Consider the following 27,314-nt stretch of genomic DNA (forward strand, 5'->3'; position numbering starts at 1 on the left):
TGGTGGTGGGTAGGTGGTGTACAGTGAGGTTTATCAGAGCTTCATGACTGACAATGTTTACCAACCAGGATTGATGAGAATGTGACTCATCCATTGAATAAAAACGAAATGAGCGAAGGGCCCAATTTGTGATTCTCCGTGACTTCAGCACAATGAATGACCATTTTACATCTGATTCACTGTTAATATAAAAAATATACATTAAAGCAGGTTTAGGGGAAACAAGGTGCTGCAAGATAAACAGTCAAAACAATACTGTGTTGATGCAAAAACATAAATTATCAATACATTCTAAAGTGCCGTGATATAATTCTCCAACAATCATGTTGTCTTGTATCATGTGTACAGGGAACAAGCTCTGCCACATTGGCTCCATGTGTTAATAAATTATTATTAAACTGGCAAAACGTCCTTCAAATACTAAACCACTGACCATCCTCAAATTCCTCAAATTTATGAGCTGAATTTTTTCACATCTTCAACTAAACATGATGTAGAGATCGCCAGGAGAATTTTAAAAGATTTTTTTTTTTCATATTCATGTTGTCTCATCTGTTACTCATTTTTGTACATTCCATTTATATTTAAGCCTGGTGCTCTTATCCACTATTACACTACTATTGTACAGTAATCGAGCAGGTAGTGGTCAGGTGTGCGACCCAAGGACAACAAAATATATGTATATATGCATCATCTCGAATGTGCGACAGTCGAATTAGCAGATGACTCCTTTAACCATACCTTGTGTCAGCTTCAACAAGGAAGCTTTCTGTTTCTTCATCCGTGTATATATAGTGAACAATTTTTGCATATATACACCATTTGTGTAGAAGTGCTTCATGGTCGATGCCCACATCCCAGGCCTTTGTGTTTAATTCCAGACTGCTGTACCAATCAGATTACCATAATATCAGAAGACTTCACTTCAGTTCAACATTAGTTTAAGACAGTACTTTTTCTGCAGGGCCACCCTTTTGTTGCTTAAAAAAAAATTCTCAAGCACCCACCCTACCAGCCTCCAGGAGGGAAGCCAGTGGACAAGAAAGACCTTGTCTTTTTTTTTAGTAGTTGTAATGTTTGGTGCAGATTCAAAAGCTGCTTTAGGTTTACCTTGCAGTCCTTTCACAAACTTCATTGTGAAATGTAATGCATAACATTTTGTTATGCATTACATATATTTAGTCCTGCTGTGTCCCCCTTTTATAAACCACTGGTTTAAGTTGTTTTTTGTTGTTGTTTTTTACTTTTTTCCCATGCTTTTGTCCTGCATACTAACACTGCCTCTGTCAAATTACCACAGGCACCAACATGTCTGGCCTGTGTGAGATTTACAGAAGATGAATGAATTGCTGATTTCAGGTACCACTCTTATGTAAATGATAAGCCGCAGCATCTGAATTTGCTGAGAAAAAAACGACTGAGATGGGACATTTCCAACTGCATTAAGGGCACAGTCATTCTTTCATCCTTGCTTTGAGACTGAGATTTGATTGCTCACTGCGAACATTTACACCAAGCAGATATTACAATTTCAGCTCATTTTGACCCATACACAGTCTAATCAGCTAGTGAGAAAGCTGTAAGGGATGAATCTTGTTTTAATCAGATTTCTTGTAATATTTGGGCATAAAGTCTGCTCTAATTTAGTTGAGGCTAAATGTATGGACATGAAGAGCAGGGGGCCAAAATACACAGTCTTAGTGTTGTAATGTCTCATATGAGATTAGCCAGACTGGAGGTAGTCTCTCTGCGAGCCTGATGGTCCATATGCCCAGAAACAGTGAAGATATTCAAAACCCGGTCCACAAACCTTCGACCGTGCCTTGTCCTCTCAAGCAGGACAACCACAACAGAGTATATTCCAACACCCACCACTGCAGCCCCTCCTCCAGCAAGAAGAACCACTCCAGAGATGTACATGTCATTAAGTGCCTGGCCAGGCTTTGGCATGTGGTTAGCCAGGGCCAGTCGTAGTAGAACCCCTCCACATATCACCAGTGACAGCCCGGTAATTAAAACCACAAGGAGGTCTGATAAACCGCCACTTTTCAGCATGTTGATCCGCTGTCGGCTTCGAACGCAATTCATGTCCTGCACGGCAGAGCTGAGCAGTTGTTTGAGCAGGACCCCGAGGGCCAGCAGGCAGAGGGCCGTGCCTGCGCCCAGACGCCATTCGCTTGAGACGCTAGTGGTGGTGGAGAGAAGGCCCACGCCGCCCAGCCCGCAGCCCAGGATAAGGAGTACAGCCACGCAGTAGCAGAGCAGAGACTTCCCGGGATCTCTGAACCACCACAGCTCCACCTGCTCTTCCAGGATGCTGTGCTGAATCCGAAGTGGGTCTGCCGGACCATTTAGGCCCAGCTCAGGGCCTCTCTGACCCCTCAGGGGGGAAAAGTTGTCCAGTTCAGGCATCCTGATACCACTCCCAGCCTGCTGAATAAAGTCGCCACCACAACAGAGAAGACAGAATCCTGATAAACCTTTCAGTCCATTTACCAAAAGCCACCAAGAGTGTGTCAGGACCAGCAGAAAAGTTTTACAGGCTGCTCCGTATATTATCCTGATAGTCTTAAAGGTAACTTGAGTTGGTGGTAAATATTCAGAGGAGATGTGTGTAATTCCCCAAATGTACTAAAACACTTGACTGAGCTCAGGGTATTGTAGTTTTATCCGCCCTGGCCTCAATTCCAAAAGTTCCACAACATCAGTTCAGGTCTCTTGGTCCTGTGTAAATGAAAATCCCAACAGCTCACACTGACTGGATAGAGAGGTGGATCCAAATCCTCCTTACAGCTTCGACATCCAAAGAAAAGAATCCAAACATCCACAGTATTTTCAGTCTGGTTTTGGAGGGTCGCAGCAGTCACCTGAAGCAGACAGATGTTGATATATCATGATTTGAACAGTGTGTGATTCCACTTGCCATTTCTTAATAAAGCCATGTAGGTTTATCTGTACCCTCTCCATAGGTTTCATGTACACTGGGGACATATCTACACCATTTTTTTAGAAGTGGGTGATTTTGATTTCACTTTTTAAAAGCACAATATTCTTAGAAAAAATAGCTAGCACCAATAAATGTCAATTAGCAAATAAGAACACATTGAGAAAAGTACATTGGCACTCTATAAATATAATATAGACATTCATAAAAATAACATTAAATGCAACGTAAATATACAAGAAACAAATGTGCATTGTTCAATACATATACTGATTCTAACATGCTTCAAAAATGTGTCAGTTGCAGCAGTTAGTTTGAATGACTCTTACTTGTGCAGCCGATGTTTGTTTTATGCAAATTGTATATTTGTGTTGTCTGTATTACACTATGCTATGCCCTTTTGATGCGTTTTCCCCCTGCCTGCTGTAATTATCAACTCTGACCTCATACCAATCCCTATTACACTGCATAAAATTGTATATTTTGAACATTGCTCAAAAATGTATTTCGATCTGTGCCCTTATTTCCACCCACTCGTCAACACAAAGTGTCACCCTTGGTTCTTTGCTACTTGTAGCTGTGTAGTTTTGCTAATACAAAAATTATATGCCTGAGTTTGATTGTTCTGCTCAGTGCTCCTTACAAATTCAGCAAATCTATATCATTGTGTCTCATGTATGAATATGCTGGTCAATTACTAAAATACTACTAAGAAAAGTAACAGGAGTGTATGATGCATATGATCAGTAGTACACTGGCAAACAAGAAAACAAGCTAACTGCATGTCTAACAAGAACATCTATTCTGTTCTTCACCAGTCAAATTGACAGCACAGAAATATACACAGGCTTTCCATCCATCATTTTTAAGCGCAGCTCATTGCAGAGTTTAGGGGTTTCCTAACTAGTCAGTTTCAGTTACATAAAGGTACACAGGCTGGTTTTACATAAGCACTAAAACATGGACTTTAAACTCCCTTTGTTCTGACCATTAAAGTGCTCTCTGAACAAAGAAGTGCAGGTTAAACTTCTGTTTGTATTGCAAACTTTAAAATACCTGATCTGTGCAGACCAAGTTAAAGAGTAACTTTGGCAACCAGCTAAGAATCCTGTTTGTGCTCACACCCAGTGGTTGAAGCTCTTAACCTGCAGGCATGATGTGGAAGTGCACCCACAGGGTTTGTTCAGCCCACCTTTTGGAGTTAAAGGTGCAATAGAGCATCTTTTGACCACACACATGGATTCTGGTCATGGTGAAAAGTGTGAAAGGCAACAGTGTTTCAGTACTGTTCAGCTTGGTGCCAACTTCCTCTTTAAAATTCTACGTTTGTATATCTTTGCAGTACGTGGTGGATAAAAATCCATCAAACACAGACACACTGTTTCTCTGAACATCCAAACTTGCTGTTTTGACTGTGTGAAAAACTTGGTGTGCTGACACCGGCAACCTTTTCTATCTCTCATTATCAACATGGTAATGAGTTGCCACTACAGAGGTGGCTGGATAAAACAAGCATCAGCGGCTGATAGAATAAACAATACCCATAGCACACACTCACACAACCAAACAGCTAATGCAGAAATGTAAATTTTTCGTTCTTTCATCCTCCCAAACTCACACTCCCTCTAGCTCACTTGATGAATCCTCCCATTTGAACTCTCCAGTACCTTAAGTCCAGTTGATCTTCTTTTTTGCCCATATGCCCATATGTGTGCACTGTGTCTATCCTGACCTGTTGTGTATGTTTGTATATCGCATATCTTCAAAAGACTCATTATACCTGCCAATTTCATGATTTTGTAATATATTCAGTACTATTCCCCCTCCTCTCTTCCGTCAGTCTTTACTTTACCTCAGCATATTTAATCTATGCTGTCGTCTGTAACCTCATCACACACCTATAACACAATCATGTAAGCACATATACACACATGCACACACACAAACAAACATCCTCAAGGTTATGGCTTTCGACAGCTTGTCTTTTAAAAGCTGTCAGCGGCTTTATTTCTATCAAAGTCAGCAGTGTGCGGCACAAGCCCACGCGCCCCCCAACACAGCCTGACAGGAGTTAGAGCTTGTCCTCGCTGGCCACAGATTTCGCACAAACACCGCGATGCGAAATAAAAGTAATACGTCAATCTGAACAACCAGAACATGATCTCACATTTAGACCGTCTTGTTTTGTTTTGAACCTTAAAAGCGCCTTCTAGAGAGCGGTGACAGAAACACATTTCTATCGGATTTATTCGGCCTATTTAGGAAAGACTGCAAACTAAATGCAAGATCACATTCCTTATTAGCGTGGACAGGTAACTCCTTGTGCTGAGGCAGAGCAGTAACACTGTGACATGGGGAGATATGATGTGCATACACAAGGTGTGAAATGAAGAGTGAGGTAATTACAGCAGAGTAGGAGGGGTGTTTATTGGCAACATGCTGTTCTGGAAGCTATTCACATCCTGCCCTTGATGGATGATTGTGTGTAAATGTGTGCGTGTGTGTGTGTGTTCGGTAAGAGTGAACAATTGTAAATGAGCAGCAAAAGGGGAAGTGCATGTGTGTTGGCATGTGTATTTATTCTTTTATGATGCACTTGTGTTTATATTTCACACAGAAAGACAGAGATGAAGGTGTACTTGTATATGTGTGTGTGTGTGTGTGTGTGTGTGTGTGTGTGTTTGAGTCACTAATTAATCCCAGCTGGTTTGAGCTCAGTGTCAGTGACAGGTAGCACACAGAAATAGCACAGTAATTGAGGTGTGTGTCTGTATGTTTTTTGTGTCTGAGGGTTCAGGCGCCAAAGGTGTAAAGGTGACAAAAACAATATATATGATACTCCAAACACTCTCCACCTCTTTGTCTTATTAAAGTTTAGAAAATATCACCTCCCTTCATGCAGGACAAGTGAAATATTATTTTCTGTTTCATTAGATAGCTCAGAGTAAAAAGAAGCAGGGACAAAACCGGGTGATAGAACGAGAGGCGATGGCACGCAACAAAGATCATAAGATGAAATCGAACCCTTAACGACACGAGTATATCTTACTCCATGTTGTGCTTCTCCAGTGATCCCCCGTAGACACGTACAGACAAAGAACCGCTGGACTGTGTCTGCCTTAGCCTCTTTTATCACTTATATGACCTCTAGACTCTGTCATATCAGCCGTGTCATATTGGCCTCATAAATATCTTTACAAAAGCACTGACTCACTGCTTCACTCTCCACTGACCTCCTTTTAACTACAAGAAAACAGGTACAGAGGCACAAACAATTTACACATCTCCACATGACTCTAAGATACCACAGTGTTCTGGTCACCTAGAATTAAGGTCGCTAAAGGCCCTTTTACACTGTGTAATTTTGGGTTGACAATTGTGAGAGAAACCTGGTTGATTCTTTAGTTGTGAATTCAAAATGGTGATCCCAGATCACACTGTGACGTGGACAAATCTGGATCTGGAGACAAAAAAAAGGTTCACATTAAAGAGTTTGTGAAGCTCAAAGATGAAAACCACGAGGAGTTGTAGCAAAAGGATGATGCCATTCCTGCCTCTCTCTCTCTATATATATATATACATATATCTCTATATAGTTATATAAATAGGAAGTAGCATCGCCATGGGGTCTATTGAGAATTTGCCTGTGGGATTTTTGCATTGGATTTGACATAAAAAAGGCTCTGTGGCAAAAACACATTTCTGATGCTTACGTGTTTTGTTCAACAGGATAATCTTCACAAATAAACACCACTTTTACGATATTTGAAGCATTAATGCAGCCGACAGAAGTAAAAAGCTAATGTGATGCGATAGCTAACTACACCACGGTCACGTGACTTGAATTTCACAGCCATTATGCTCCGACAAGCTAACCAGCGGTTTTGACAAGCTAGCGAATCTGTAGCCTAATAAATTAATAACAATTTAATCTACAAAAGTTTGCATTAGCACTGAAAAACACTAGAGGCTGTAAGGAGGACTGGTGAGAGAGTTAGTGTCCGTGTCCGGTGTGATGGCATCTAATATCCCCAACAACCACTGTAGTCTCATTTAGCCACTTGTTAGCAACCGCCTTTTTAAGGACACATAAAAACTTCAAAATTCACAAGTGGGGGTATTTTATGTTGTACAACAAAACTAGAACATGTCTTAAGCTTGTGCTAACCAGACCTTATTTCAGGCATCTAACCACCAACCCATTCAAAATCCTTATTGAGTTTGAGATGTTAAAAATTTAGTGTTAAAAGTTTAAAGTTTAAAATGTTAACTTACGTCAGGGTTTAAGAACTCATTCCTGTGGCGACATATATTACATCGGTTGAATGCTAAATGACTACCACTAAATATATATATTTTTAATTTAAAAAAAATAGATGATACTTAAAATTTGGTTAAGTCATTATGAATTAAGTTTAACCTGATAGTGCAGCCTGTTATTATAAGAATGGGAAGTGTGTCAAAGTCAGGTTATCTCACACCACAAGAAAGCTTAAAGTTCATACACGCAGTCCAAGGCCTTTGTCAGTTATTGGTGCAAAACAAAGTGATTAAACAGCGACATGGACAGCACTGCACATCAAACAAGTAAGACTACGACAGTGTGTGGAGCAGGGGACATTTTAACTCTTAACATCTTAACTGAAAAAAACAAAACAAATATTTATAACCACCTAGAAAATCATACAAATAATATTATTGTGGCCTACACTTCTGGATTTGTCTTGACTTAAGCTGATGTCTTATTTACTGATTTACTATTCGTCGCTTTCCGTTGATGGGGGCTCTGCATTGATGTCGGGAAGGGAGGGAGTCATGTTTATTTCATGTTATTTTTCTCTGTTTACATCGTAATGCTACGATTCACTACGTTTTCAGAGCACAACTTGGCATGTCTCAAATTGCAAACTGTCAGACTATACAATATTAAACAAGATCTTATTCAATCTATCTCACATTAAACCTCCACAATCACTGCCGTACACACTATAGATGCCTTAGTCAGGAATTAATCACTCCAGTGCTCTTCACCTGTGCACTAAAAACCTCCTGTACATTATGTCTGAGGATTAATCTTCACACCTTAGCTGTGAATTTTCACACAACTCCCACAATACTCTTTGCATATTTATAAAATACGGATCCGTTAATGTGCAGCAGTAGCCGTAATAATGAATAAGGTGAAAAACAGCATTATTGATGATCCACTTTATCCCTTCATTTGGCCCAATTAGGGAGTTTTGGATTGACAACACAAACTCCTGCAAAATCAAAGGAAAGCTCCAATGAATTTGACAGTTACTTACTCATCAAAAAAACTGACGGTTATATCAGCGTATTTTACTGTCTGAAGTGTCTCACAGAGGCTACCAACCGCTGCACCACTGATCATTATCACAATTTATTTGAAAAGGATACTCTTTCTGGAGAAAAGCCTAAATGGGTGTCTCTCAATTGACGGGAATAGGAAGTGTATCCTGGACGCCCAGCCCTGCAGGCAAAGCTAGAATGACTGAAGATGCGCTGAAAGTCCAAACATTCTCTGTTATGCTAATGCACCGAGAATAATGATGAAAAATCCCAAAGATAATCATAAACCTTCAACATCACTCTCTTTCTCTTTCTGCCTTCTATCAGTTTTCAGCCTGCAAGGTCACCAGAGGAGCTGTGCTTTTGGAGTAAAAAACACTATACTGCACTCCAATTACCTGGGAAGCATTGGGACTCCGGTATTCCCCCCTCTGTTATGTCAGCCCGCTGAATTCATTTCACCGGCCATTAGTGTCTCATTTTATTGTTGATGCGTGGTTCTTTTAAAATTGGTAGTCTGGCATTTTATGCTAATCAGAATAGCGGTCAGCAGAGTAGGTTAGAAGACGGCAATAACATCCAGTGAAAGTGGAGTAGCCAATATCCTGTTTCTTGTAAAAATTGCAGGTCAGGTGGGATGTTTAGTCAGAGGAATGAACCTGCAAATGCCTTGATACAAAGTCAATGTTGGACCAGTTAGCAGAGGTGTATTGCACGATGTTAGAGCTTAGATAAAGGCATACATGCACACTGACTGGAGCCCCACATCTATTTCCTTTTTGCTGTCAGGGAGAAGGTTCTTCTGCTTTATTCAAGTGTGGGAAGCAGCATTAAAAAAAAAAAAACCTCCCACGTGGTGATTAGCCAGTAAATTGGTAATATTTTTGCCAAAGTGTTGCAGTTCTTCTTGCTGTAATTCACTTAGATCCCTCAGAGGCCAGAGGGAAAAGGAATTGTGGGGCTCAGAGTGAAACTTGTGCAGTGTTCAGAAAAACTTAAGCAACACTTAAGTCTTTTGCTTTCCTTCAGCGTTTTTGGATCAGTCTTTATTGTGGTTTCCTGTTTCTTTTAAATGACGTTTGCTATATTTAGAATTTTTTTCATCGTCTCTCCACATGAACAAGTTATTTCTGCCAAATAATCAAAGCAAAAATATGTCGGGCACAATTTGGGGGCGGGGGGGACGAGGTCCTTCTGGTCCTGCTGCTGAATTCCTGTTGTGTGCGTTTTTTTATCCGAGGGCCTCGGGCTGGGCTGAAGGGGAGTCCACGGGAGACTGGGCGCTGTGTTGCCGTGGTGACAAAGCACTACTCTCCTCCTCTCTCCTTCCTGTCTCCCCCCACGCACTCTCATGCACAAGCCCCCTCCCCTCTAGTCAGGCGTTGATTCTCTTGGCGTCCCCACGGGCGAGGAGAGGGGTCAGGGTTGGCTCCATCTGTCTATGTGATGGGCATTGGTGCCAAGCGCCACGGGGGCTGGAGGGAGAGGAAAGAAGCCTCGTGTGGAGTGGGAGGGTAACGGATGTTTCTGAGTTGTCATCTGGGACTCCGAATGGGGCAAAGGCTGAGGCTGAAGCTGGGGCTGGAGAGAGGGAAGGGGCTGTGGGAGTGGGATAGGGATAAGGGGGTTAGAGGAGAGGGGGCTGAGGATGGAGGGATAGGCTCGGGGCTAGGGATAGTGCTGAGACTTCACTGCTGTTCTTGGGGTTGCAAATGTGGCTGGCAAAGAGAAATGATGCTGAATAGGTCTTTATGCAGACAAGCTGGATCTTTCTTTCTTCTCTACAGTCACAATGGACAGCAGAGGCACCCAGGGAGACTCACTCTGTCCGGAAACAGTGAGGAGACAATGGCCGAGTCAGTGTCACTATCCTAGCTCTGTCAGGGATCACAAGGGAAAACCTAAGACAGAAAGAGAGAAAGAAAGACCTTTACATCAGCTGCACATACTGTACTGTCAGCTTGACCCTATGGCTCAGCTCAGCAGGGCTTACCTATTTAGTCCTCCCCTGTTCTGCCAGTGAGTTACAGCTCATGTCCCTCAAACAGCAACTGCATAACTTTGATGCTGATGAATGTATATAATCTCTTACTGTATTGTCTGAATTACAAACCCAATCAAAATTAGAGTCAATTTAACGGTATGGCTAGAAAAATGGCAATATTGGTCGAACTTTTGGTCAGACATTTATGTTTCCCAGAGGATGATTCCTAAAAGAATCCCTTGACTATTCATCTAGCACCACCAGCATGTCACCTTCAATATTTCATAAAATATCCCAACATCTACTTCATGGATTGGCACAACATTTTGTGCAGATTTTCATGGTCCATAGAGAATGTAAAGTAATTTTCTTAAACCTTGGTGATTCTGTGACTTTTTCTTTGGTACCAGCATAAAGGTTGACATTTGGGGATTTGCAACACATGCTCACTCCCAGCCATCAAATACAGATGGTTGATCAGTGGCCCTACACTTAAAAAAATGAAGCTCTTAGTGCCCCTCTGGCATCCGTTTCGGACACGTTAGTTTCCACTCAATCCATGCGTTTTGGCTTTTCCATAAAACTTTTGTTACAGGGTAGTAATTTGCAGTTGGGTTTAGGCACCTAAACACTTTAAACAGGTATTGGTTAAAATAATACTTCTGTATGTGTCTGTTATTGCAACTTGTAAATATGATGTTTACAACTTCAGAATATCTGCTGCCTTACATTGGACACAGCTCAGATGTTTGGGAGTGACGGGTTGGGTTAAATGCAATGTCAGGACAGCTATGGAATAATTCCAATGAAATGTAATAACATTCATGTTCCTCTCAAATTTAACACTTTGGGGAACCTCTGACATTCCCATCAGCCTCAGTTGTACTTTGTGTTTGGTGGTAATAAGTAGAGGCGGGGGGAAAAAATCGATACAGCATAGTATTGTGATATTTTGCGTGGCAATATTATATTAATTCATGGCCGCCAAGTATCTTATTTAGCATTAGCACGGCCTGCAGTATTTTCACGTTTTTTTTAGTATTAGTTAGTATTTTCACCATAGCCAGCTAATTTTTAGGAATATACTGGTATCCTATGGAACTGGAAGATCCAGGGAATCTAGAGGCACCATGTGCGTCAGGATATCGTGTCGGAAAGTTGGCGAAATAATGCTGCAAAGTTGAGCTTTTTTTATGTTTCATTCAAAAAAAAATTCAGAGCAGAGAAGCTGTTGTTGAGGAAAGTTTGAGAAAATGCTGCAGTTGTTGTCATCCATACATGTTTGATATCAGTTAAGTTCAGTTTGACTGAATACTTGGTCAGTTTGTAGTTTGACTCTCATTGTTGAGAAATAAAAAGACTGAAGTGAGATGAATAGACTGAGAATTTTCACTTATTTGCAAAACAATTCTTGATTGATTTTAATTTTGTGGTCACAAAATGCAGTTAAATATATTGTATTGCAATACTCACCATATCGCAAAATGCTTAAAATCGCAATAATATCGCATTGTGAAGTATCGGGGTAAAATTGTATCGCGGGGCCTCTGCTGATTCCCACCTCTCATAATATGTAGATTATAGCATTCTCACAAACTAAAATGGTTAACAAGGTAAGCATTTTCCTGCACTAGGATTGTCATTGTGAGCATGTTGGCATGCTGCTCACTAGCTTGGCTGTAGACTCTTTAACGGTCATTGACATTTCTGGAGACTTTGAACAGACCCCTCCTGTTTCAATTCCCCCTCTCACTCTCTCTGGCTCCTCTCAGATGGTTTAATTCCACCCTTTCTGAGCGAACTCATTTCTCAGCTTATGGCACAGTGTCACCCCAACCGGCACGACCAGCCAAGACCTACCCCCTAACACCTTATCCACACACCAACACACACACACACACACACACACTCTCTCTCTCTCTCTCCTTCCCTCCGATCCTTCCTTATCTCCCCAGCCTTCCACACCTTCTTTACTTTGTTCTACCTCTCTCCTCTCCTCCTTTGTCTCACCACCAGTGCTTCTTTTATCTGGCTAACTTCTTATCTCTCTCCCGTCTGCTGTCTGCTCTGGCGTTTTGGTGTCGTAGAGCAAGATGTGTGCATAGGGTCGGGGGGGATTACTTGTCTTTGCCACAGATCCCCCTCTGGCTCCAGGTAATGCTGCCTGACTCAAAGCCTCTGTGGCATGCAAGCACATACATATACACAACATGCTGCACCTGTTTTCATGCTGTGGTGTTTACATTGTTTTCTCAGAGAGATTGTGGTGTCATTACCCCGTTATTCCCTCCTGTAATCATTCCCCATCATTCATAGCATTAGAAACCCACCTATTAGTGTTGTTAACGCCCAACACAAACACACATTAACAATACAGGCCCACATAATCAAAACATAACTCACAAAAACATTTTCAGTCTGTAATCTGTAATGGCATATGGCATTTCCCTCTTTTTTTAATAGAGCTTCCTCCTCTCAGTAGTGGTGCTCACTGCTGTTGACAAAAATGTAGCCCAGCCCTGTCTAGTTCAGTTTAAGCACAAGCTGTGGGCCCCATTCAGCCCCTTTACAACGACAGGAGCCAAATGAGGTTCTTAAATGCTGGGCGCAACTCAAAATGGCTCGAATACATCGGCTTCCGTCAAGCAGTCTCCATTACCAAACCAGAGCAAAAGAAATGATGATTTCTTTTTTTGGAAATTGGAGGAAATTAACTGAATGGCGTGCATAATGACTAAGCTGTGTCAGTCGCCGCATCGGAGGAGTGACTGTTGATTAAAAAAAAAGAAAAAGAGAAACCTCGGGGCAGCCAGTTGCTCTCCTCTGTCGTGCACAGCTGCAATATTAAAACGCTAATCAAATCACCAATTAACATGCTGGTCCCCTTCTGCTTCACTCCTGCTGACGGTGGGAAAGAGGTTGCTTTCTTTTTTTTTTTCAGTCTTTGTTTTTTTTTTACCGTCCTCCCTTCCTCTTCAGAGGTTCAGAGGTGATTTTCAGCATATTCTAATTTGATATCGGCTGTCTGACGATAATGATTGTAATGAATGAGACGGCTGACTCAATGTCTAGCTGTCTGTCATATTTGTTGACAACCTGAAGTGACGTCTCTATACTGCAGCAGCACCTTATGACTTAGTTTGACAAACTGGTGGTTTGGTGTTTTTTGTCACATGAACTGCCATAAAATAGAAAATGTTCCTCAGAGAATGACACCTACTGACTTTGGCGATCCTCTGTTTTTTACTCTCGCGCCTCCATGTGGCATTACATTTGTGTAGTTAAATGAAATATCTTTACAAGAATAAAATTGATTGGCATGAATTGATTTGATACCACCATTCATGTAGCCTGTAACGAGTGGGTCCCACTGAGATAGAAAAACATATATTTTTAAAATATTTCAGACCGGGGAACAATTTTCTCATTACACTTCCTGTCCCAGTGACATATAGAAGAAGAAGAAGAAGAAGAAGAGTACTTTATTAATCCCACAATGGGGAAATTCAACCTCTGCATTTAACCCATCCTTTTTTACAAACAAGTGAACACACCATGCAAGGAGCAGTGGGCAGCACATTACTGCGCCCGGATATAATTTGTTTTTGAATACATTTTACTAAGTGTGAGTCGAAGTGTGTGTGCACATGAGTTTCTGATTGGACACACACACACACACACACACACAAGAAGTCACAGAATGCATCAGAAATCTAACACTACCTGGGTTACATAAGGAAACGCCTAGATGCTAGCTGTTAACAAAACTAACCTCTCACCACAAACTGAGCATCACTTATTTAGCATTCACAATAATCACTCAAACAGCAGGGGAAGGCGTGAAGAAACAGCTGTTTGCATCTCTATGTCTATTGATCTCCTCCCCTCCATTTCAGTACCTTGGACAGTGCCGCACCTCCACAAGCACCCCCTTATTTAGCCAAACTCGTTTAATCACTTTCTCATTTCACCATTTCACGAACACCAGCCGGATTATTCTGAGAGGTCAAACCTTGAAAAGGTTGAGAACCACTGACCTAAAAGGATGATTTGTAACACAGTACTTTCGGTGACCTTTTGGGAAATACACTTTCTTGCAGAGAAATCTAAAAAAAAGCCAGTGGCCGATTAGCTTAGCTTAGCATCAAGCCTTGAAAGTATGTGAAACAGCAGGCTCGGCTCCGTCCAAAAAGTAACAAAACCTGCCCACCAGCCCCTTTTAAAGCTCAGTAATCAATGCTTTATTGCTAATTTGTTTAATCGGAACAAGAGCTGAGGTGTAAAAACAATTCACTGTTTTACAGGGAGTTATATGCCAGGCTATTACTTGGCCTAGACCTGTAATTGCATTGTTGCTTAGCAACTAGTCCTGGCTAAGAAATAGTTTGGCCAAATACCTGCAAAACTAAAGATTTTCCCATCAGCCTCAGTTGCACTTTATGTTTGGTGCTAATTAGCAAATATTAGCATGAGATGATTAACATGGTGGACATATATATATATTCCTGCTAAAAATCAGCATGTGAGCATACTAATGTTAGCATTTAGCACAGGATAGCCTCACAAAGTGAGTATTGGGATCAAAGATGGCAGCTTAAAGTTATAATTAGTACTTTGAAATAAATTATCACTTCCCTGAACACACAAAAGTCTATGTAATCCTTCACTTACTCTCACTATGTTGAATTGAATTGATTATGCTTATAGGTAGATAGGTTTTGTGCCTGGGGACAGAGGTGGTGAGTCGGTACAGCTGCTATTGACAACACACTACATGCCTGACTCTGTATCTGCTGACTGTGAAACAAAATGCCTCTCGGGGATATTTAAGATTCTGTCCTACTCTCTGCTCCACTCTGTGTCTGGCATCCATGTCACACACACACACACACACACACACACACACACACACCTCACCTATACAGAGCTCTCATATAACTCCTCCATCCACTTTGCCCGGTCATCCTCAGACACACTCGCCGACTCACTTTATTTTCCTCCTCCCGTTCTTCCATCCAGCGCTCTGTGTTTTGACTCCAGGCTCTTTTTCTAATGAGGTCTATCACATGTTGTTTTCAGCCTGACTTGTTGTTAAGTGGTACATCTGTAAAGTATATTTAGTGGAGAGTGACAGCATATAACCTACTTCACATGTCCCTGTCATGATCTGTGCTCTTTAGATTAGTTACAACAGATCTATATGTGCAAAGTGCCACCGGGGGTCATGCATGGACAGCATATTGATCCGTTCCAATGGCAATAACTTGAATACAGCATTGATGGCACTTCCTCTCTCTGTGGTTTATGAATTTTCCACAATGCAGCAAAACTGACCTCAGACTATGTGACAGTGGCTCTGTGAATTGCACTTTTATGTGCCTTTGATGACTGTGGGTCATCCCACTGGTGCAAAGGTTAGAGTGTGAAACAAAAAATAACAAATTCCTTGTTTATGATGGCAGTTCATTCATCCGGGAAAGTCTCAAACACAAAAAGATTTCATTTCTGTTATTGGGGGGGGGGTTTCACCATAATTTACAGTCGTATTATTCATACGACTCTCTTAAAAGTCACAATTACATTAATTAAGAATAGAGGTGTTTAGAGGTTAATGCTTCAGAATATACGGTCTTGTCTTCCAATTTAATACTTGATAATGATTTAATATTCAGTACCAGGTAAGAACATTCCTTTGGTGATCAAATATGGCTTTTGTTTTAGACAATATGTACCAATATTTGTTGTACAAGCCTTCCAGCAACAAACAACAGAGGATGCTTTTCAACGCAAAACTTTGGGCGATGTGTGAATTATGATGGGGTAAGACACAAGTTAAAATAAAATACATGACAAGAAAAGTAATAATATGACATTAAAAACAGAAACAAATATGTGTGTTATTAAATAAATAAAGGAAAATTAAAACGAATCTGAAGAAAACACACTGGGCTATAGGTAATTAACACGTGTATATTTTAGCAGTTTAACAGTTAAATTATATTATATAGTTAACTATATATATTATATAGTTAAGTACATCAGCACGTGATACAAGTTCACTTACCTATTGATCCACTACCTTAATTATTTAAATTAAAAAAAACTAAATGAATGCAGCCCATATTTGGCAATTATTGTAATACAGTTATATAAAACAATAATTGCCATTATATATTTTTTAATTGTTTATTTCAGTGGGAAATAAAGAAAGGTGCCCACAAATAAGTTTAGACTGAGAATAAAAAACTGATAAATAAAAAGAAAAGGTGTTTGATTATAAAAAAGTTGTAACGGGGCAGTTCCTTTCTCTCAGTATTTAGTTTATCAGGCGCCTGTCTTACCTGTGCGCTCAGCTGCTCACATTCGGTATCCTCTATTCCGAACCGTGCCGGTCTATTTCGTCTTTAATCCTAATCTCCCACCCTGTGTCCTCCACGGTTGCAAAGTCTCAGTCCTGCTAATCATCGTTTGCCTTCATGCCTTCACCCTTCTCGGATCAAAGTGTCCGGATTAACGCGATGCGAGCTGCTGAAGGTGCTCCGCTCCTCGGAAGCCTTCCAGTCGCTCTGCCTCTCCACCGGACGGACTTTCCCCGTTTAATGCAGGTGTGGCCGCGCACGGCGGCAGGGGACGCCGATGGGAGGGGACAGAGAGGCGGTGGATCGACTTCCGCACCGCCGTGGGTCCCCGTGGGGAACCGCAGCACATGACACTGGGTGTGACAGCTGAGCTCTAATAAATAAAAGCCACTCTGTTATTATGTTATCAGCCGATGAGCTGCAGGCTTATGTTTTCATAGAGCAGAAGTACTTTAACCCATCCAGTCTCTAAGGAGCAGAAAAATGCGATTTGTCCCTGTGCAAAGCTCATCAATAACGCCTACAGTCATTATTGATTGACTGATATGATATTAATGAAGTCATAATTAATTAGGAATAAGGTCATAGCATGTGGTGACCTTGTTATTTTATTGCTCTTCACAGGCACATTAACTTTGTTTGTGCCTTTCAAGATTGAAAGTTGATTCTTGACCTTGGAAACAGCCTCAGCACACAGTCAATTTAGTGGCTGTTGTGCAGCTTTTAATTACATCACATGAGCTTTTTCAGCAGATGGAGTTCAGCCACTTGTCATGTTAATACCTCAGTTTTCTGAGCACTTTATGATTCTGCTGTACATACATACATGTAACATACCAACAAACTGACCCGCCTTATAACTGTTTAGCAATAAGGAAACTAAATTGACTTTGAACATTGAATTATGTTATAAATGTGTTAATAAGATGTTTAACATTGTGGAACTGTACTTTTTTTTTGCCATTTTGTAGAAATTGAACCACCTTGTTGATGAGCATTCTTGGACATTAATGGAAAGTATATCAGTTGTACTGTAAAAGGGGTGCAACTAGTGATTATTTTTTTATATTTGATTAATCTTCTGCTTGTTTTCTTTGTATACTGGCTAATCGATTAGTCTAAAAAATGTCAGATAAAGTGGAAAATGCCCATCAGGATTTCCTTAAGACAGTAGGTGATGCCATCAAATGGGCTGCTTTGCGAGACGAATATTCCAAAACCAGAATGCATTAAAAAAAAGTCACATAAAAAATCATATAAGACGAAGAAAGTCTGTTGCATGAATAAATAAATACATTGATATAATGTCAGCATGTGGCTCTTCATCTGTTGAATCTTGAGAATCTGGATGATATTCAGAATTGTCCTCCTCCTTTACAGCAGGTTTCCTCCTCCTACACCACTTCTTCAGGTTTGATATTTTCATCCTCACCATGGGCCATAATCCAAATTTAGATCAAGTGCTTCATTCACAGTTAGTCACTTGCACATTGTGGTGCTACCACAGAATGGCATGTGCAGACAGAAAAGTCTTATTTATAGACCAAAGCTTAGTGATCAGTGTAGCTGTGTTGTGTTGAATACAATATTGTGTATACGTGAAAGTGTGAATGTCGGAGTGTCGCTGGATGCAAGAACTTGTTTTTTTTTTATGTCTTTAATCTGCGGTATAAAAATATGAATACCAGTGTGTTTAGCAGGCACTTGTGTGTGTGTGTGTGTGTGTGTGTGTGTGTGTGTAGACTATTTTAACTTTTTAAAGAAGAAATGCCTTCACAGTTAATTGTTCCTTCTAATAAATAGCCTCCTTGTGGCAAACACATCGATTATGGCATCTCTGACACAATGGCTGTTATTGATCAGTTTTGTTTGGTTGTACCAAGAGTTCCTCACATTTATTCACCTCCTTTGTAGCTTTGAGATGCATCATAACTGGGCTAATGTAAAAAAAAAAATGAAAAACCAAGAAAAAGGCTGTGACATTGCCAGGATGAAGGGTATCAATCCCATTGGTACAGGATTCAGTATACTGGGATGCATTTAGATCTATTATGAGTACAGCATTTTAATGTAGGACCTATACCATCCTCGGCTTTTCTGTCTTTGTCCCATTTGACAGCGAGAGCTGGACTGTCGGACTTTGATATTTGCATTTTTGTAGATATTGAGAAGTTACATTTAAAAAAAAAAAAAACAAGGACAATTGGTAGCGCTCTCGCCTCACAGCTAGAAGGTCCTGGGTTCGATTCCCTCCAGGACGCTGTGGGCGTTGGATGCGTGTCCCCAGCTCCATGTCTCCGGTGTCCGCAGAGCTGGTCGGTGTCGGCAAAAGGGCCTTTCTGTGTGGAGTTTGCATGTTCTCCCCGTGTCCCCCGAGGATCCCCTTACAGGGACCTCTCACAAAAACATGCATTGATCCTGGTCGCTAAAAGAGCCTCCCCCTGGTCGGTCGGGGCGCCTGATGGGGGGGGGAGGAACTGGTGGGAATAACGTGATCCTCCCACGCGCTACGTCCCACCGGGGAATCTCCCCCTGTCAGGTGTCAAGAAGCGGCCTGCTAACTCCTCATGTAGGCTACCGGAGGAAGCGTGTGGCAGTTCAAGGCTCTCCCTAGGCCGACAGGGACGAGGTAGCGCCCCCAGGATCATGTCGTAGGACAAATTGGGTGATAAAATGGGTTACAAAAATTGTGGGATAAAAAAAATAAAAAATAAAAAACAAACAAACAAACAAAAAAAAAACATTATTTCTGGTGCTCTGCACGCAAGATGTAACTAATCTCACCAGATCTTTTTCACAGGGAAACCATCTACTATTCTACAATGTCATTCAGCAGACACTTTGTGCCATGGGTAAAGTTTGAGTCCATTAGGGTGTAAGTGCTCTTAGGTAGTGCCTGCGGACATCGCTACATCCTGGACTTACTGCAGCCTTGTAAGACTATTACGATTGGTTTAAAGAAATACAAAACAAGCTGGAGCATTTTCCCCCTCATCCCAGAATGATAATGGGTACAGCCACACAGCACTGTTGAAATATGTCTGGCTATGCGAGAGTGACAGACCAGCATAGCCCAACACACAGCGTGAGGCAGCAATGATGGTAAGCAGTAGTCCAAATATAAGACTTTTACATAACTTATTAGCTAATTGGCTGGTCAAACATTAGCTAGAACCTATGATGTTGTTAATTGAGGAGGTTTGTTACAGGTTGCTACAAAGTGTAATGTATCAAAAACACCAAAAAAGTATAAGTGAGCTGCAAGAATTTTTGTTAATGCTGAAGGTAAAACTCAACTGTTTTTTAACTGATTTAAATGTGAAAAATGGACTGGATCAACAGAATTTCATATGATTGACTTGTGACCTGTTTGACCTGCTTGACTTGCATGTCTGTGGCTTACTTCCACCTCTAGTTTGAACTTCTCTCTTCAGCTTCCTTTTTTCATTTTGGTTTAAACAAATACGGCAATCAGAACTAGGTGTCTCACTTTATGCCCTTTTCCTGCATCCCACGATATGAAGCGATGTCCCGCATTTTGAATGGCTCTAATTTACAAAAGTCAAACCATTGCAGGGCAGACACTTTTTCTACAAATCTGTCTTTTATCCAGTGGCTGTGAACGAAGCAGGGAAGGCTGTCATCACAGGACTGTGTTTGATGTCAATTAAACTGCTCACACATGAATGAAGCGCAGGTTACCCTGTCACTGTCCTTGCTTCATTATGCCCATCGGGGACAATTGCAAAGTTAAAGTCCCACAAAGTTACAAGCTCTGCAGATTTAGGTGGAATATAATGAAAACCACGATGAAAAAAGAAGAAAATGCAACTACAACAGAGACTGAAACTATTTATAACTGGGTAAGACTGGTGTTACTTGAGAATTGGGGAAGGTGTATTCAAATAAAAATATTTTTGTGAAGTCCTTCAGAGGGATGAGAGAGTTTTAAAGTTATTTAGACATTACATCCAAATCTCAGTGACATAGGGTAACATGCCCTACATTGTCCCACACAGTTGTACTCATATTTGGCTTGTTGGGATCTGGTCATCCAACACTGAAAAAGGCTAATTGTTAACCAACTTAACCTCAATACTTCAATTGGTGGCACTCAAATTAATTGAAGTAATTTTAACAATTGGTTGACAATGTGCTTTTTTCAGTGTATCTGCAAACAAACAAGTTCTCCAGACCATATGACCTCATATGTCGTTTCCTCCTTCCCTTAAAATATGACCCACAGGAGTGTTTCCAAAACTAGTGCCCTAACTAGTTAAAGGAGATCCTCAGAACACATCCTCAGATGTAAACATAATGGTCACCGCTTTAAACATGTCGTTAATGAAATGGTCAGTTTTGTTAGGCTTAGGGAACAAAACTGCAGTACATGGTAAGGTGTTTTAAAAGATCATTAAAAAGGTCAAATAAATGGCAACAGTTACATAGACAATGTGAGTACCAGAAGTGCGGTAGTTATGTTGGTGACGTAAAAAAGTGACGCACAGAAATTAACGTTGTTAACGTGGAAGTCCTGTGTTTGTTTGAATCATAAACCACCCCTCCCGTCCACTGAAAGGGGAGCTTTTTGTGCTTTTGATGCTGTTTCCTCACTTTCATCCTTGCTTTCACATGCCTCGCTGTCAGTCATAATTACTGCAGCTACTAGAGGGCGCTTACTATGGAGGTGGGTCATAACCAGGTGTGCACATAACTGGTGCGCATGCATGGTCAAAATAAAACTATGCTGGCTCATACGTACCACATCGCTTTCACCCACCAACATACTTTGCAACAATGTTGCGAGGGAGGGGAATCTGCGTGGAGTTAAACAGGAACACAGGCAATGTGGCAGCATTGATCAATGAACAAAGATTTGGTTATTAAGTTCAAAACACTTATACAGCTGGATATTTGTGTGATTTAAACAGGTGTATATGCAAAAACGCTGCACTAAACAATGTGAGACCTGCAGGGTCTCACATTGTTTTCGTCTTACGTTTCCAGTGATTGACACATTGATTAGAATGGAATCCTGTTTGAGCCGTAAAAACACAGCCAAGGCTGAGCGGCTTGTCCCAAGAATTGGATCGTCATCCATTATGCGGAAGCATTTCGGGTTCAAGGCAAGTCACACAAAAGTAAGAGCAGGTGATATGCAAAGAGTGCCATATTATTGTTTTGTTTATATGTATTTATTTTTAAAGGTGATGCATTGTCGTGAATAAGACCAGTTTTGTTCTTATATTCACATATTTGTACATTAGCAGGAATATAGCATAATATGAATGTGAAAACAGTAATAATTATCTAGCAATAAAATTAGTTTTTGTTAAATCAACAAATAATCTTGTTAATTAATAGGCTCCACTTTAGGAGAATGGATCTATTTAAAGCAAGCAGGAAAACGTTTGGCAGCCTCCTCTGTACGACTTGGTGAACATAGTAAAGACAAGCAATCCATATAGTTACTCCAACATTCAGAAAGTACTTATTTTGTCCCTTAAACTTCCATTGAGCAGTGCTGTATGTAAGAGAGGATTTTCTCATCTCAATATAACAAAAGCAAGTACAGGTCCTGCCTGTCAAACAGAAAAAACTAGGCCTACATCATCATCTACCATGTTTGAAAGAGATAAAGCTAATGAGGAAAGCAGAGGGTGATGACGACAGGTGCTCCTTTGAGAACTGGACCAAAAAAGTTATGTGCACCCCTAGTCATAACAAGCTGTTGTGCAAACGACACCTGGGTTCATATTTTGGGGGAGGACAGTCTAGTACAGACGAGGACAACACTATGGATGTTTTCCAATGAGTTTTGAAAGTGTGCGTCTCATTCATTTCTCTCTGACTCTCCACACTGCTTTACAGTGTAGCTGTACAGAACAGCTATCAACACTTACCTTTTGGTGTCACCACACAACGCATTAGAACTAGTTCTCTGAGTAAAACTCTGCCTTTAGTGTCTTAGTTTGAGTCTCAGATAAGATATGTGACAAAATGTCTTATTTTGAGAAAGCTCTTCTAAAGAGCAGCGTCCTGCTCTAATTTAGCAGCAAAGCATCAGTTTGTGTTAACCTGTGGACTGTCAGGCAAGCTGAGGAAAACCTAAAGTACTTTTTGAAGCGTGTTGTTTAAAAAAGTAGAGCTTATGTTTTGCATCTACAGCTATACTGGAGCTGGCTAATGCACTTATTCCTTTCACCCTTTCTGAGGCACAGCACAGAATTTCTGTCATCCAGCCAGCAAACTCACTCAGGGAGGCAAACAGGGCTGTAGTGGGGGGTGACTGGCAAAAACAAAGATGGTCTATCATTTGGGTACATTAGCAGCTGCCTTATTTGTTTACTTTTCTGGGGCTTTTTTGCAAAAAAAGAAAATTCACAGTTGAATTATAAGCCGGATATCAACAATGTATGAATTTAAAGTGGCTGCCCAAGGAGAGAAGCTGAAACATCAATGGGAAGCAAAATGTTACTGATGTATTCTCACAGCAGTATATTTTATTCAAAGTGAAATTAATTTGCAAAAAGGTCATGTTTTCTTAAAAAATGCTTCCAAACAACAAGTAATCACTGGTTAGACTGCAGACTACACACACTCATCATCTGCTTGGCACATTATATTGATTACTTGGTTCCTCCCAATGTTGCAAAACTGTTTGGTATCTTGTTTTTATTTCAAACTCACCCACTCATTCTGTATGAAATTTATAATCCATAAATCACATATTTTTCTGAAGCATTACAACTGTTTTTTTATACACACACACACACACACACACACACATATATATATATATATATATATATATATATATCTCAAGAAAAGCTTTCCACTGTCGCCTACACGGTGCCAAGACCTTGACATTCTGTGAGTCTCAACTTGTTTTTCATCATGTTCCTCTTCAGAGTCACCATGTTTCTCTCCAGGTGCTCCCTGTGGCAGAAAAACTCCATCTGTGTTTATTATACCTCTTGCTCCACCTGGGAGCAAAGGGGCGAGTTCTCGTGAACAGATGTACTGCAATCTGTTAGTAGCAGTGACACTACTGTAAGAAAACATCCATTTTCTCCCTGAAATGAAGCAGAAGAAGAAGAAGAAAATAAAGTATTCTCATTCCAACAAATAGTCATGTTGCGGTTCTAGATGGTAATCTTGAACTTTAAGACAGTTGAAGGAATGTCCTGCGCTGGAGGGTCATTTGGTTTATCTTAACTTTGTTTAGGTGATAAGATGGGAGAGGAGAGGAGAAGCTGGGAGATAACCCGGGACATTGCCACTGAAATATTGAAACGGTAGGTGATGCACGCAGGAATAAATACAGTCACTTCAATAACTCTTCATTTCACACACATGAATGCACAGATGACCAGATTCACACCCACCCACCTGCACACAATTTGCAATTTTTGACCAGAGAAAAAATGTATTGCATGGACAGCCCATGCCCACATTTCTATCACTTAAAATGACATTCTCTGATGACTTCATTTAACCTTAACCACAAACACCAAATGCCTCAACCCTAATCTAAACTTTAAATCAAGTTTTAACCCTAAAATAGAATTATTTACATTGTCAGGACATTAGTTTTATCCCCAAAAGAGACGTGAGTCCCTACAAAGTTACTGTAAGTCCCCACAACATGATTAATAAAAGGTGCATGCACGCACGCACGTACAAACGTGTGTGTGTTACTTACTCACATTAATTTCTTGGAGACGTACCCCTTCACCTCTGCATCAAGCATCAGAAATTTCATCTTGATTTAAATGCAACATTTTATTCCTTGCTGCCTTTTTATTGATATCTTTGTTGATTTATATCTTAATATGTGCAAACTGAAAACCATATATTTACTAAATTTCACAGCTGCAAATTTGTATAACCCCAACCATAACCCTGACCTTCACTAAAACTTAGCTCTTAACCTTAAAAGTAAGTCTTAACATACTCACACACACCCACACACAGAGTGAGAAGAGAGGCTGATCAAGCACTGATCAGGCACCTGATCCTCGATCTATACCGACCAGTGTCTCATTTCCATTTAAATTAAAGATAGCCCGAGTTGGCAGGACGATACAAACTACCACCAGTGATGAGGGGAGCAGAAAGTTTTCTTGCTCAATACCAGGTGCAAAATGAGCTCCTCTGATCAATAATGCTTTGTTTTTGTTCTATCTAATGATCGGACAGATGTTTGCCAAGAATCTATAAGTGCCTTATTTCAGATGTGGGAAAGAAAAATTCTTCCAAGATGAATCTAAATCATTGTTATATTTTTTTTATATTGACTTGTTTTTTTCTTTTTGCTTATAGTTTATCTAAAGATGATGACATGGCAGAAACTTTGAATCATAGCAGTGCAACTCGTGGCACAGATGTGAATTGGAAAATGGAACAAAAATAATAATGCATAAGTTTGTGATGCATTATAAGTGTTAGGGTTATTTTACAGCTTCTGACATTTGTTTACATTTCATTGTTGTATTATTAGCTAGTTAACGCTTTAATATCCTGAAACAGTGCAATTTCTGTCTGATATACACTCACCGGCTACTTTATTAGCTAGCATGGTGTACCTGATAAAGTGGCAGTGTGGTCTTCTGCTGCTGTAGCCCATCTGCTTCAAGGTTGGACATGTTGTGCATCAGATGGTCTTCTGAATACCGTGGTTGTTTGGGTATTTGAGTTACTGTTGCCTTTTTATCATCTCCAACCAGCCTGGCCATTCTCCTCTGACCTCTGGCATCAACAAGAGAACTGCTGCTCACTGGATATTTTCTCTTTTTCAGATCATTCTCTGTAAACCCTTGGCCCCCTTCTCTTCTCAATTTACACCACCTCACTTGGTACAATAATCCACAATCATGGCTTCTCATACCATTGTTATGCCGATGATACCCAGCTGTTCTTTTCCTTCCCACCAAACGACCCCAAAGTCTCGGTCCGCATCTCCGCTTGTCTTGTGGACAACATGGATGACAGAACACCACCTTCAGCTTAATCTCAAAGACGGAGCTCCTTGTCATCCCACCCCGTCCCACCTGATATCAGCCTATCAATCTTCAGCTTGGATCTATGCAACTTGTACCCACAAGCTGTGCACGAAACTTGGGTGTCATGATTAATGACCAACTGACCTTCAAGGTTCATGTATCCTCAATTGCCGATCTTCGTTGATTCGCCCTGTACAACATAAGGAAAATCAGACCCTATCTGACCGAGCAATCGACACAACGCCTGGTTCAGGCCCTTGTGCTATCCCGTTTAGACTACTGCAACTTGCTACTGGCGGGTCTTCCTGCTGCACCACCAAGCCTCTGCAGATGATCCAGAACGCGGCTGCACGTCTGGTCTTCAACCAGCGCAGGAGAGCACATGTCACATTTCGCTCCTCATCTCTCTGCACTGGCTCACAGCCCACATCAAATTCAAAGCTTTGTCTCTTGCCTACAAAATAGCAATGGGCGCAGCCCCTTCTTATCTAAACTCCATTGATCAGGTCCACAAACCCTCCCATTCACTATGCTCCTCGAGTGAAAGACGTCTGGCTCCTCCGATGCTGAAGGCCTCTGCGTCTCAAACCAGACTCTTCTCCTCTGTAGAGCCCCGGTGGTGGAACGAACTTCCAAACTCTGAGTCCTTCTCAATCTTTAAGAAGAGACTGAAGACCCTACTCTTTACTGAACACCTTCACTCTTGATCTACACTGACGACTACGACAAGTATCGCACTGAACGATCTTGCGACCTATAAAGCACTTGAGTCCTAATGGACTCAAGTTTAACCCGCGGCACTTACTCTTGCCATGTTTCTTGACTTCATCCTTGCTTGTGTTGTATTAACTCTCATTTGTACGTTGCTTTGGATAAAAGCATCTGCTAAATGACATTGTAGAATTGTAGATGGTTGTGTGTGAAAATAGTAGATCACAATTTCAGAAATACTCAGACCAACCCGTCTGGCACCAACAACCATGTCACATTCAAAGTCACTTAAATCACCTTTCTTCCCCATTCTGATGCTAACTTTGAACTTCAGCAGCTCATCTTCACTACGTCTCTATGCCTAAATGCATTCGGTTGCTGCCATGTGATTGGCTGATTAGATATCTGTGTTAATGAGCATCTTCACATGCATCTCTACTTAATAAAGTGGCTGGTGAGTGTCATATCTTCAGAATATTCTGGGTATACCCATGGTCTCCTCTCAGTTAGATGTGTCTGGAAAACCTCTACATGGAGGCGTTCAGGGAAAAAAACCCTCAAAGAAATGACGCAGGCCTGGATCAAAAAACATTTTATTTCTATAGGGGTTGCGCCAACTAATGTGAAGTTAAAGCATTGCTTTAAATATGACTTGAGTTGTGATTACAGTGTGCTGTAACCTATTTTATACAGTCTATGGCTGTAACAAACCTTTACAGGTTTTTGAGCAATGACCCAGGTTTATAAAGGCTTTTCACTTGATCTCTTGGCGTGGTTTGGGTAGAAAATAGTAGCTAAAGTTAGCTCCTGTAGCCTGATGCCAGAGGTGCATCCATGTACACATTTTAGTTGGAACAGGATATGGGGCAGCTGTGGCTCAGGTGGTAGAATGGTCGCCAATTGGGAGATCGTGGTTCGATATCTGGCCATTGCAGTCTACATGTCGAAGTATCCTTGGGCAAAAAATTGAACCCCAACTTGTTGGCTGGTAGTGCCATCCA

At 40.9% G+C, this 27,314-nt stretch overlaps 1 protein-coding gene across 2 annotated transcripts; it reads right to left on the minus strand.

The window, feature by feature from the left end:
* Positions 1-52: 52 nt before the first annotated feature.
* LOC131977653 (transmembrane protein 125) lies at positions 53-9,796 on the minus strand. Of its 2 annotated transcripts, none has more exons than XM_059341063.1 (2): positions 8,653-9,796; positions 53-2,867 (listed from the first exon to the last, which is right to left on the minus strand). In XM_059341063.1, the coding sequence occupies exon 2, from the start codon at positions 2,410-2,412 to the stop codon at positions 1,714-1,716; it is 699 nt and encodes a 232-aa protein (XP_059197046.1). In that variant the 5' UTR covers positions 2,413-2,867; positions 8,653-9,796; the 3' UTR covers positions 53-1,713. The 2 variants fall into 2 exon arrangements, with proteins under 2 accessions (XP_059197046.1, XP_059197047.1); XM_059341064.1 differs by lacking the exon at positions 8,653-9,796 and adding an exon at positions 6,334-6,513.
* Positions 9,797-27,314: the final 17,518 nt, after the last annotated feature.

The sequence above is a fragment of the Centropristis striata genome, chromosome 9, assembly GCF_030273125.1.
Source record: "Centropristis striata isolate RG_2023a ecotype Rhode Island chromosome 9, C.striata_1.0, whole genome shotgun sequence".
NCBI lineage: Eukaryota > Metazoa > Chordata > Actinopteri > Perciformes > Serranidae > Centropristis > Centropristis striata.